The sequence below is a fragment of the Dendrobium catenatum genome, unplaced genomic scaffold (assembly GCF_001605985.2).
Source record: "Dendrobium catenatum unplaced genomic scaffold, ASM160598v2 fragScaff_scaffold_81, whole genome shotgun sequence".
Taxonomy (NCBI): Eukaryota; Viridiplantae; Streptophyta; class Magnoliopsida; order Asparagales; family Orchidaceae; genus Dendrobium; species Dendrobium catenatum.
Window position 1 is genome coordinate 297,900 of NW_021318543.1, and position 13,146 is coordinate 311,045.

A 13,146-nucleotide genomic window follows, 5' to 3' on the forward strand; every position below is an offset into this window, starting at 1 on the left:
GAAATATCATTGATGACAGTTTGGCCGAGTGGTCTAAGGCGCCAGATTTAGGCTCTGGTCCGAAAGGGCGTGGGTTCAAATCCCACAGCTGTCAAATTGCAAACTTTTTTACATGGAATTCGAAATAATTTGAGTTATTTTTATTCTTTCCATTAATTTAGTTGGAAAAAAAATCTTATGTCCTGAAAATTTATAATTATTTTAAACAGTTAACTTTGCAGCAATAATTTTATGATTAATTTTGATATCAAAAGTATTTAATTGAAATATGATAGCAAAGGAAAGCGTTCGTCTGGAAATGTGGGTCCCACTTAGGGGTTTATTTGAGCTATTAAGATAAATTCACACACATTATATATCTAAACTTCGAATATAAGACATTTTAATTAGTAGCCAAAACTCCTAATCAAATATATTAAGATGTGCTATGTGCCAATTCAAATGTTGATCAAACTTGATATATCTATTAATTGTAAATCGTATATATGTCAGCATTGCCAAAGACTGCAGCCAGGCCTAATTCCAGACCAACGACAGCAGCAATCGATGGGCCCAACGCGTTCTATGACATGAGTTTTTGGTCGTCTGATCAATGGTCTCATTTTAGAAGGTGGTTTGACCCCATACCACGACTAAACCCTTGACTCAATTACACTTATAATGATACTTATTAACATCTAAAAAACTTACAAATATAAAAAATAATTACGTAGAAATTCATAAGAAGGGTTCATGATAAGAAAAGAATGTATATAAAATTGTATTAAGAATTTACAGTCAAAATTTATTAGAAATATATAAGTTTTAGCTAATTATTTTCTAACATCTAAACAAACAACACATTTCTTATATATAGATATTATTTGGTATAATAATAACATTTTAGATTATAAGAAAAAAAAATTAAAGACATATTGTAGACATTTACACACTATTAATTTGATAAGTTTGTGACAAGGGGATAATATTGGAAAATCACATATTTTAAATTATTTAATCGTTTATCAATTTGCTTTATTTAAAGGAATGGTGGGAGGTCACCTTCACCTTTACTTTATATGCAGGCAAGCAAATGAACTTAAATAACATAAATGGAAAAGAAAAATAAATTATTTAGACAGTAAATGACAAGTTTGCCCTCCACAGTTCCTGCATATTACATGCCCTTCTTCCCTAATAGTGCTGTGTACTACATAAACATTTATATATTACTGCTTCATTGGCCACACTGTCATCTTTTTGTGGCATCGTAGAAAAAAGATTGGAGGCTTTCTTTCAATCGTAGAAAAAACATTGAGCGTGTTGTTAGATTAGTGCAATTGAGACAATATTTTATCCCATCAATCTGTATATCCACCTTTTGCCTCCATCACCTTATTACTTCCAACAAAATGACGTATCTCTTTCATCAACGAAGAACGGAGCCCTAACAAGCCTTGGATTATTTCGCACTTTCTATATGCTAATAAATTGCTTCAATCGGCACACCACTTGAACACCTTCGTCAGGTCATTCAATTATCATGGTTGTCTAACTACTCTGAATAGAGTACAACTCAACCACCGCCATCATCGGCCCTTTGCTTGATGTACGACGTCGGTCCTTCAGCTCTTATCAGCCATCATTAGCCTCTCACTCAACTATTATTGGCAACACACCCTCCAATTATCTCCTTCAACTCACCACTCGGACGCAGATTGCCATCGTACTTCCACCTAATAGTCGATCGCTGCTTAACTTTCACTTGGACTCTAATCGCCACTGAACTTTCACCTAGGCGCCGATTGTCGTCAGACTTATACTCAATCATCCTCAAAATTCAGTATGTATGTTGATAATAACCAATTCTCCTCTCGAATGCTATAACCGCCAGATCTTTTAAAATCGCCCTCGTATATAAGAGGTAATTGATATTCTTCTATCAAGAGTTGTTTGTTGAGAGAATAAACTCTCATCGTGACTTATATCTACATAAAAGAGGTGCACTGGAGCTTGATAGGATATGCCACATTTCTCAGATAGTGGAATGCTTCTAATGTAAGATGAAAACTAGAAAAGAAGAAAATGGAAGTAGAAAAAAAATCCCTTATACATAAAAGAGGGGCGTTGAATTGATAGGGGATGCTGCCTATCTCAGACATTGAAGGCCTTTAATGTAAGAAGAAAAGAAAAAAAGTAGAAAGATGGTAAGAAAACTTTGCTTCTACATAAAGAGGGGCTGTGAAATTTGATAGAGGATACCACCTATACAAGACCATAAGAATGCATATGCTTTCAGAAGACTAAAGGAGAAGAGAAAAAAATGGTGCAATTTCTCCCATGTTTCAAGGGGCTATTTATAGGTGAAAAAGGAAGGAGGAATATTCTACGGGAATAAAAATATTCTAAAAATATTATAAGAATAAGAATATTTCAAAAATATTTATAAAATAAGAATATTCATAGAATATTTTAAGAATATTCAAATAGAATAAGAATATTCTTAAAAATTTTCTTTTTAAAAAAAAGAGAGGAGAAAAATAGAAAAAAATGTAAAGAAAAAAGAGAACAAAGTTACTATAAAAAAATTAATTGCAGTTGCCGGCTACGATTGGCTTGCTAACTGGTACATGGCGCTGAAATGACGCCTCCAAATTGCATGGGCAAGCCGGGCAACAACAGTAGGTGCGGGCAGTCAGGTAAGATAGCGAATGCGCGAGCGGCAATGGACTCACTAGTAGCGGCGGCGACTGGCCTGTTCAGCTGCCAAGTTGAAATTGCTCTGATACCAATTGAAAATAACTAGATGTGCCAAGAGGGGGTGAATTGGATGATTAAAAACTTCTTTAATGAAGAAATATCTTTTTATAACTCTATGCGGAAGCGAATTTCATTTACAATAAAAAGATAGATAATCAATTTCATCAACGCAATTAATCACAATAAAAATAAATGCGGAAATAAAGTGCAGAAAAAATAAAGGAAATAACACACCAATTTATAGTGGTTCGGTCAAACCATGACCTACGTCCACTCCCGGAGGCACCCTCAGAGTATTACACTAAACTTTTAGCGATTCTCCTTTAGCCACCACAGCTAGGCGAAGAAGCTCTTACACAATCACTTCCACCTTCCCCGGTGCGGCGGAGGAGCCAGGTCCTTTGACACCAACGAGATCTTCTTCTTCCCAAAACTTCCTTCAAGACGAACCTTGAATCCGATGGTACTGAGGTACAAGCTCGCCGGAGCAACCGTGTGAAATCTCATTCACACTCCCTTGAAACCCTCTCTAAGGATCTTCTCCCTCTCTCAAACTTCACCCTTTCCTCTCTCCCTTTCAAGTCGTCTCTTCAAGTTTTCTCCAAAATAATGAAGACACAATGGCTGCGAAAGACTCTTACAAAGTCTTATGAGAGTGCTTAAATAGAGGGCTAAAAAAAAACCTAAAAAAACTCAATTCGGCAGTCAAATATCGTACCGTACTATCGCAAGATCGTCCAGTATGATATGCAGAAATTGATATGTTAGTACTGTACGATGTCCAGTTAGTATTGTACGAACAATTCAGTTGAAGTTCGTACTGTACGATTTCCTGTACGATGTGCTGTACGAACAGTTCAATAAAAGTGCAGTTCGTCCAGGACAAAGCATGGGATGGCCAGAATTGTCTCTATTGATCGTATAGTACGATCCAGTTCGTACAGTACGACCAAAAATCAAAATTAAGCCGTTTTGATTGAATAATCAGCGGATTAACATCGTACAGTACGATCATAATCGTACAGTACGATCATAATCGTACAGTACGATCATAATCGTACAGTACGATTAGAACAACTTTTCAAATTCAAATATTTGCCTAATTTAATGGACGGCGAGCTTTCTAATTATAACAGATCGTACGGTACGATGTGGTGATCGTACAGTACGATTAGTTATATTAAAAAATAAATTTTTGAGGAAAAATAAAATATTTTAATTTATTTCTGTTACACCAGATCGTACAGTACGATAGATATCGTACAATATGATGAACAGAAAAAGTTAAAATATTTATAATCATTTTTTGCTCCCTCTATGTGTGTGCATGATCAACAAACTAACATACATCATTACAAGACTTGACTCAATAAATGAAAATTACATACTCATTTAATACGACCAATTCTATGCAATCTTGAGCCTTTAATCTTCAAAGAACGATGCATGATGTACCTGAAATATTAGTCAACATAGAAAGAAATATGCACTGCAAATACCAGGAGAAATAAAATATTAATAAATATTATTTGTTATCATCAAAATCATAAACTCGGAAGCCCGAGTTGCAACACAAGTCACGTCCGAGCCGAATTTGTGGGTCGAATAGTCCGATTCTGACTTTTTTAGATCATCTGAATCATTTTTCGACGTTCTAAACTCAATTTTGCTACTTCTAAAGCTAATCTGGAGCTCAACAATTGCAAACAAGCTATTCTCAAGTTTTAAACCGGGTCACAAACGAGCTATTCTCAAATGTTATCTTAAACATCACTTTTATTAGAACTTTTTTACAATGATAAGAAAAGAAGGTAGCTCTTTACCCCCATAAATATGTAAAATTATATTAAGAATTTACAGTCAAAATTTATTAGAAATCTATAAGTTTCAGCTAATTATTTTCTAACATTTAAACAAACAAAACATTTCTTATATATAGATATTATTTGGTATAATAATAACATTTTATGTTATAAGAAAAAAAAAATTAAAGACATTGTAGACATTTGCACACTATTTATTTGATAAAACTCTCACATGTGACTAATATTGCATAATCATAAATTTTAAATTATCTAATCGGCCTTTACTTAAAAAGAATGAGAGTGGTGGGAGGTCACCTTCACCTTTACTTTTTCTGCAACCAACCAAATTCCCAGAGCTGAAGCCCCAAATGAACTTAAAGAACATACATGGAAAAAAATCAAGATTTAGACAGTAAATAACAAGTTTGCCCTTGACAGTTTTTGCTTATTACATGCCCTTCTTCCCAAATAGTGCTGTACTTCATAAACATTTATATATAACTGCTTCATTGGCTGCACTGTCATCTTTTTGCGGCACCGAAGAAAAAAGATTGTAGGCTTTCTTTTAATGGCGGGCTTTTGAGGTACTAACACGCTGTATACTCTCTGTGTGCCTTTCTCTAACTTCAGTGGGGAAAATTTTGATTTTTTAGCGGATTTGTGGATGATTGGATCTGGCGCGTTGGTGGGAATTGTTGGAGGAGGTAAAAATTTACGATTTTGATATGGTTTTTGTTAGATTTGGATGGTTTTGATGAATGGTTTGAGTGTTTTGGTGTTTCCGGAGTGGAATTTGGGTGCTCCGATGGAACTCATGAGATCTAGATTGAAGTTCGAGATTGGTTCGTTCCCAGGGTTTAGGATCAGATTTAGAAGAGAATTTCTCCTGTTGTATTACTTTTTTGTCTTTCATGCGACTTTTTCTGATGGAAGTTTGTATTTTTTGCTGAAAAGTTTGCTCCTTTCTAAAAATTTGTATTGTTCTTCTGTCTGGGGTTCTAATTTGTTGCCATTTTGTTTGAATCTACTTTGCAGGGACTTAAATTCGTGGATTTTAATTCATTTCTAGGTTTCAAATTCAGTCAGTTATTACAATGCCTGGAATTATAACAGATGGATCTGAGAGGGTTCAGAAGAATGAGGAACCAAGTGAACTAAATTCATCTTATATCAAAGAAAATAATAGCATTTCCAGATCTCCAAGAGAGGTTTCTGCAAGCCCGCTTACCCCACAAAGCTCAGCCCTTGATCTACCTATGGAGAATTGTGTAGACACATCCATTCAGCGGCTTTACGATAATGTATGTGAGATGGAGAGCTCAAGCAATGGCTCTCCTTCTCATAGGAGCTTCGGATCCGATGGCGAGGAATCTAGAATCGACTCAGAGCTTTGTCATCTTGTTGGTGGTGAGGTGAAGACTACTTCAGAAATTGTGGAAGAAGGAGATGAGAATGAGATCAACAACTCAAATAATGAGGTAATTGAAAGAGAAACCAAAATTGAAGATAGGAAATCCCCAACTAAGTCCTCAGCTTCATCGAAGAAGTCAAAAAAACCTTCTCGAATGGAATTGGAATCTGATGCTTCCATGAAATCAAGCCCTAAGAATAATGATGGTGTTACAAAATCTGTAGCAAGAGCTATTGCTAAGAAACAAAAAGGTAGAATTGTGGATTCAGCTGAAGACAGCCCTGAGTTCGGGCCTTTCCTTCTCAAACATGCTCGAGATTTGATCTCTTCAGACAATCATAGAAGGGCTCTGAAGTATGCACTTCGTGCGGCCAAGGTGTTTGAGAGAATAGCTAAAGGGAAACCTAATTTAGATCTAGTCATGAGCTTGCATGTCATATCTGCAATTCAATGTAGTTTGGGAAAATATAGCGAGGCGATCACTTTGCTTCAGAAGTCCATAGAGATTCCAGACCTTGAATTAGGACAAGATCATGCTTTAGCCAAATTTTCAGGGTGTATGCAATTGGGTGACACTTATGCCATGTTAGGCCAACTTGGGAGCTCAATTCAGTGTTATACTACTGGTTTGGATATTCAAAAGCAAGTATTAGGAGCTACAGATCCTAGAGTTGGGGAAACTTGCAGGTATGGGTACCAAAAAGGCTCTATGTTTGAGAATAACTCCAGTTCAGATCAATTATTGTTCATGTTCAGTTCATTTGTTAAAGCTTCATTTGGGACGGCTTTCTTACTGCTTATTAAAGCGGCTTTCTAGTATAAAATTTTAATTTTTGTACTAGAAAGCAGCTTTAAGAAGCAGGAAAAAAGCCGTCCCAAACGAAGCCTAAGTAGACAAGACGACCTTGAGCAAGTTTTTTTAGCTGATTTACTAAACGAGTTGAACATAGGCTATACTCGTTTGATTATGCCCAGCTTGATAAATTCTTGATATATACAAATGTTTATACATGCAAAGTTTCTTTTACTCATATATTTTATTATTTAAAATCATCAAATATACTTTTAAATTATAAGAAGTATGAGTTATATGAATCTTTAAGGCCATTATACTATGAAACCACAAACTTTTGTACATGTAATCAGAATATCAGATCCATTAATAAAAAAATTATTTATTCATTTGATGGCCATCAACTATGCTCGTTATTTCATGTTCAGTTTAATAATAAATGAGGTGAAAACGAATAACATTGTTCAATAGGTTAACAAATTTAAGATTGTTCAAATTCATCTTGATAGTTGCTAACTGTACCAAACAAAGCTCAAACTCATTCATGTTCTGCTCATTAACATCCTTGCTTGCAGGTATTTGGCTGAAGCACATGTGCAAGCATTGCAATTCGATGATGCAGAGAAGTTATGCCGAATGGCGCTCGACATCCATAAGGACAATGGCGAAGCCTCGTCCTTAGAGGAAACTGCAGACAGGAGGCTCATGGGTCTTATTTGTGATACCAAGGGTGATCATGAGGCGGCTCTTGAGCATCTAGTAATGGCAAGCATGTCTATGGTAGCCAATGGCCAGGAAACAGAAATGGCTTCGGTGGATTGCAGCATTGGAGACATCTACCTCTCCTTAGCTCGATATGATGAAGCTGTAATGGCATACCAGAAGGCACTCTCAATCTTCAAATCATCCAAGGGAGAGAACCACCCCAGTGTGGCTTTGGTGTTTGTTCGCCTTGCTGATTTGTATAATAAGACTGGAAAGTTTAGGGAGTCAAGGTCTCATTGTGAAAATGCGCAAAGAATCTACGGTAAACCGATACCAGGAACCACTCCAGAGGAGATTGCAAGTGGCCTTACAGATGTTTCAGCAATATATGAATCCATGAATGAGCATGAACAGGCTCTGAAGCTGCTTCAAAAGGCTTTGAAGTTGTACAACAATGCTCCAGGTCATCAAAGTACTATTGCAGGGATTGAGGCGCAGATGGGTGTTTTGCATTATATTTTAGGAAATTATAGTGCATCTTATGCAGCCTTCAAGAATGCAATTACAAAGCTAAGATCTTGTGGTGAGAAGAAGTCCGTCTTCTTTGGCGTTGCTCTGAATCAAATGGGGATAGTATGTGTGCAAAGGTATGCTATAAATGAGGCTGCTGAGTTGTTTGAGGAAGCAAGGAACATTTTTGAGCTTGAATATGGACCATATCATCCCGAAACACTTGGAGTTTATAGCAATCTTGCAGGAACCTATGATGCCATGGGAAGGTGAGAATTTTTAATTATAACATTGGATCCTTATGATTAGCCTCTTTGCTATCTATATAGCCTTTTTTATTCTCTAATAAGTAGCTTTCTTTATAAAAAGAACTTTATAGCAAAAGAGAAAGCTTATGTTCACATGCTTTAGGCTTCGTTTGGGATGGCTTTTTTGTTGCTTCTTAAAGCAATTTTTTAGTAAAAAAATTTGATTTTTATATTAAAAGCTGTTTTAAGAAGCAGCAAAAAAGTCGTCCCAAACGTAGCCTTAGTTATACAAAAGCATGTGTAGATATCTGGATGCCTGATGATGCCTTTTTCCAAAAGCTTTCTCTGCTCAACCACTTTGCATGATAAAAGAATAAGTAATGATGATTATGGAAAGTTTTCCTTTCATTGTTATATTTTTTGGCAGAGCTATAATATAGATCACTTTGTGAGATTCTTTGTCATAATCTCATTCTGCTGTTGAATTATATGGAAGGAAAGATAATTTATTTTTTTAACTTTCATTTTTCCTTGAAGAGAATCTGTTAACGTGCTATTACTTTCAAAATAACCTGATGTTTTTCTTCTATGTAAATGTTTAGGCTTTTTTTAGTGAATTTATGCTTCATTTGGGGCGACTTTCTTACTGCTGCTTAAAGCAATTTTTTAGTAAAAAATTTTAATTTTTGAAGTGAAAAGCTGCTTTAAGAAGTAGTAAGAAAGCCATCCCAAACGAAATCTTAATCATAATACACATGGACACACCAATGCCAGTACTTGATCTTGGGTCGAGCTGAAGCTCCCCAACTACTGAGCCGCAAGCTGGGCGGCACTTTTCTTTCATGTATTGATCAGCACTTACTAATGAAGTACTAAAGCAGTTAATTTTTGCTTTATTTAACATATGGTTATATCTTTTATCTTTTTTCTAAAATTAAGTCATGAGACTGCAGCCTTGGGAAATTTCTTTTTACTTAGGCTTCATTTGGGACAATTTTCTTACTACTCTCTAAAACGGTTTTCTAGTACAAACATTTTTTGTACTACAAATTTTGTACTAAAAAGCTACTTTAGAAAACAAAATTGTCCCAAACGAAGTCTAAAGCTTGTTTCGGACTTCCTTAGATCCATAGAATAAACCATTAAACATCTCTCTAATTACCTTTTACTAGTACCATTATAAAAAAATAACTAAATATCATAAGTTCGCCCAAAGAAAAATCTAAATCCTCATATTTGGTGAGTCTTGGCAGATATGAGAACATTAATCTCTTTATATCAAAGCTAGAAAAAACAAATTTGTAAGTGATTATGTTAGATGGATGATTGAAATAGAATCATAATACAAGATAGTGCTAGTTTGAGTGAGCTGACATTATCAAAGATAATATTTCTTTTTCAAATTGATGCAGGGTAGATGAAGCCATCAAACTTTTAGAACATGTTGTCGAGGTTCGGGAGGTTAAACTAGGAACGGCGAACCCGGATGTCGACGATGAGAAGAGGAGATTGGCTGAGTTGTTGAAAGAAACTGGAAGAGTCAGGAACAGGAGAGCCAAGTCATTGGAACATCTCCTTGATGCCAACTCTCGTACAAAAACAAATAAAGATACAATTGCAGCATAAATTGTAAAAAGATCTCCTGCAGATCTTTTTTCAATGAAATATTCATTTCATATTGGAAAGATAGGAGAAGGGGGACAGAATAGAATGGTACAATGATAGCTTGTTTTGGTTGTATATTTATTCTTACAGATTATAGGAATTATGAAATTTGTTTCCTGTTCTTTTCAGAAATAAGTAGCCTCCTGCTTTGTTTTCTGCAAGCTGTTACTGTATTGATGAACTATTCAGTTTTGTTGGCAATGAAAGAATCCCACCGTGATTAAGCTATCTCATCTCCATTTCTATGGATTTGCAGTTTGTCTTCCACATATTTCTTCAGTGAGATTCTTTTTTTTTAAATATAAAATATACTTAATCAAACACAAGATGCTGATGCAAGTATGCAAATCATTATAGTTAAAGAACTATTTTACATTTTTGGGAGATAACCGCTAACAACCACTATTGACAATCACTGTCACTATCTCTAAACTTCTATCATGCAAATATTGTCTCTTGACTGTTAACATATAACTTTGTTGTATGGCTTTTAATCATTTACTTGTGGACAATCGATATTTGTAATCCGTAAAAGGGCAATTAGATAGTTTTTCTCAACTATGTATAATCTCATCTTTTTAATTATGAAGAGTAAAGGATTCTTGTATCTTCTGTTATATTGTGAATTATTAAAATTGCATCAGGCCCCATAGTTTTTTTCCCTTCTTGAGTTTTTCATGTAAAATATTTTGGTCACTTACAACTTTATTTATGTGTGCTAGATTTAAGAAAAAAGATTAGATGTAAAATACATATTCTATCATCATAAATTTTTTAGTCTGTAACAAATTTGCATCGTCTATGAGAACCTAATCCCAATGTACTACAAAAGCTTCTTTAATAGTAACAATAAATCTCTTAATCAAGGATATCACAATGCTGGTGGTGAAGGCCCATAAGGATTCACTTTACATGATCATATATGGGCATGTTGGAAGAGCTTCAATTTCAAAACCTATAATGCTTATAAGAGGTTAGATAGTAAAGGGTAACATTTTGTAGGATGGAGTTCTCTCACCTCAAAATCAACATATTAGGGATGATGTCATTCGGGTACTACCTCTTCATACTATAATATCTTTTCCACCACATCCTCACTAAATTCTCTCGAATAATATCAATTCAACACATCATTCTCATGTTGCTCGACCAACCTGTAATCATCCATCGCCCATAAAAAAAATTAAATTAACATGAATTTTTAGATGCCCCTCATAATATTATAATAAATGTGTTGCAACACATTAGTCAAGAGGAAATAAATTATACATCCTCATAACTTTCAAGAGTTATCATCTATAATTGACATAATTCTTCAACATCTTATTTTAGTAGAGTTTAAATTATCTACAATCGATCAATATGATGAGATTTCTGACCCCAATGAGCACAGTAACCACTATAAGACCATCATACACATTTAACATACTTTTGATTAAGTTGTTTGTTATGTCTTCCCTGCTACTCTTAAGGGATAAGTTCACACATGGTTATACTCTCTTTCACATAAAACTATTTATATTTTTATTAATTTAGCCAGCCTTTTTTACCAAATAAATATTTGCTAACCAAAATATTATTAAAGACTTCTCACATCTTTATAGGATTTTCCAAAATGACGAAGAGACCCTTAACGAATATTTTTATGTATTCGCTCACACAGCACACAAAATCTTAGGTGTGGATTCAGAATTACTATAAGGTGTTTTACTTAAAGGTTTTTGTCTTGAATATTTTTATCCCTTATTAATGTGAGATAATATATGTTCCTATGCCAATCTCATTCATGGAGTAGAAGCTCAAATAGATGTTGATAACACCATCAATGCTCATAAAAAATAATTTAAAAAGTCCTCTAGCGAACATAAGCATTCACTATAAGAAATTAATCGACCTTTTTAAAAAAAAGTTGGAGCAATGAAAATATCATAGATGCCATTGTGATCAAATTTGGCACGGGTCACCTAGTTATATTCCGTTAAATACATCAAGGGCTAACATCCTAATGGATATACAAAATTTTGAACACCTTGAATGATAAAAGCTTTTAAAGATTCTATATAATAGAGATTTTCAATTTTATGATTTTCACTATTCTTGAAGGCATTCAATAGATTTTCCTGCATTTTTTATTATTTCATTTCATATATGATAATGACTTACATTGCATAGAAAATATATCATTTACATGTAAGCAAGGAAGGTTAGTTGTTAATATTATAATTAATACGGATTGCCTCTTAAAATAAAATACCCTGCATAGGAGGATGGGTCAACGAACTTTCTTTTATATAAAATATTGGTGGTATAATATTAATTGTAGCTTGTAATCGATTGACTGAATTACGCTGACGAATAGAAGATGACGACTCTTAAATGATTATTATAAATCACCTATGAAAATAAATAATTAATATAAGATAAGATTGACATATTAATAGCTATGACAGATAACATAAGTAAGAAAGAAAACATCCCATTAAAGTTGAATGTCCTGTCTTGCTTTTTATAATTACAGTATTGATAATTGCATTGAACTGATTGATAATTAGAATTATAGATAGAACTAAAACTATATTGGTATTAATATTGACTCAACATATCATAACATACTGACATAACTTATTGGGTGATAGTCTTGTTTATTGATTTTTATTATAGTTTGAATGTTTGATAACTCTCTTTTGATTTTACTGATCATAATGATTTTATTATTAGATTTTGAGAGTTATTATTTTTATTAAGTAATGATTTATATTGACTAGAACAAAATATATATACATATTATTTTTTTTGCCTTGCATCGAAAGAAGTGATTGAGTTTTGGTTACTTGCTTGACTTTTATGCTCAGTGAATTTTTTATGATTTGAGACTAGGGAAGGAGTTATGACTAGTTGGAGTGAGATTGACAGAGATCCTCAAGTATATGCTTTTTTTTATTCTTCTGTAGTCAAAAGTTTGTGATAGAATAGAAATTGAACTGATCTCTTGGCTATTATATATTGATTTTGGAGAATGAATATAATAAAATATTTTGAGGTATACAATTATTAGTTGCTTTCAGTGGATATATAAATTTATAATTGTGATGATTTATAGAAACTCTAGTTGATTAATTAAAAAGATAAAATAGATAATTCTTTTAAATTTGATTATGAGAAATTCCATCTCCTATCCCTAAGACTTTTTCTATATCCTCTTTTAAAATCATCTTTAACCATTAATACTACTTTATTGCACCAATATCTTCTCTGATGATAAGGTAAGAT

At 33.8% G+C, this 13,146-nt stretch overlaps 1 protein-coding gene and 1 non-coding gene across 3 annotated transcripts; both read left to right on the forward strand.

Annotated features, from left to right (window-relative positions):
* The first annotated feature begins 14 nt into the window (after nt 1-14).
* Nucleotides 15-94, forward strand: TRNAL-UAG. Its single transcript has one exon. It is a non-coding gene; the product is annotated as a tRNA-Leu (tRNA).
* A 4,880-nt stretch (nt 95-4,974) lies between these two features.
* On the forward strand, nt 4,975-10,109 carry LOC110096516 (protein KINESIN LIGHT CHAIN-RELATED 2). Of its 2 annotated transcripts, none has more exons than XM_020822516.2 (4): nt 4,975-5,248; nt 5,580-6,642; nt 7,324-8,232; nt 9,624-10,109. In XM_020822516.2, the coding sequence occupies exons 2-4, from the start codon at nt 5,639-5,641 to the stop codon at nt 9,835-9,837; spliced, it is 2,127 nt and encodes a 708-aa protein (XP_020678175.1). In that variant the 5' UTR covers nt 4,975-5,248; nt 5,580-5,638; the 3' UTR covers nt 9,838-10,109. The 2 variants fall into 2 exon arrangements, with proteins under 2 accessions (XP_020678175.1, XP_020678176.1); XM_020822517.2 differs by having other exon boundaries at nt 4,979-5,128.
* The last annotated feature ends 3,037 nt before the right edge of the window (nt 10,110-13,146 follow it).

Excerpts from the sequence above, each read along its gene's own strand:
- LOC110096516 (XM_020822516.2), top strand. The coding sequence starts at position 5,639 with ATGCCTGGAATTATAACAGATGGATCTGAGAGGGTTCAGAAGAATGAG. Across the intron at positions 6,643-7,323 it reads AGAGTTGGGGAAACTTGCAG|GTATTTGGCTGAAGCACATG; the intron begins GTATGGGTACCA and ends CCTTGCTTGCAG. Across the intron at positions 8,233-9,623 it reads ACCTATGATGCCATGGGAAG|GGTAGATGAAGCCATCAAAC; the intron begins GTGAGAATTTTT and ends AAATTGATGCAG.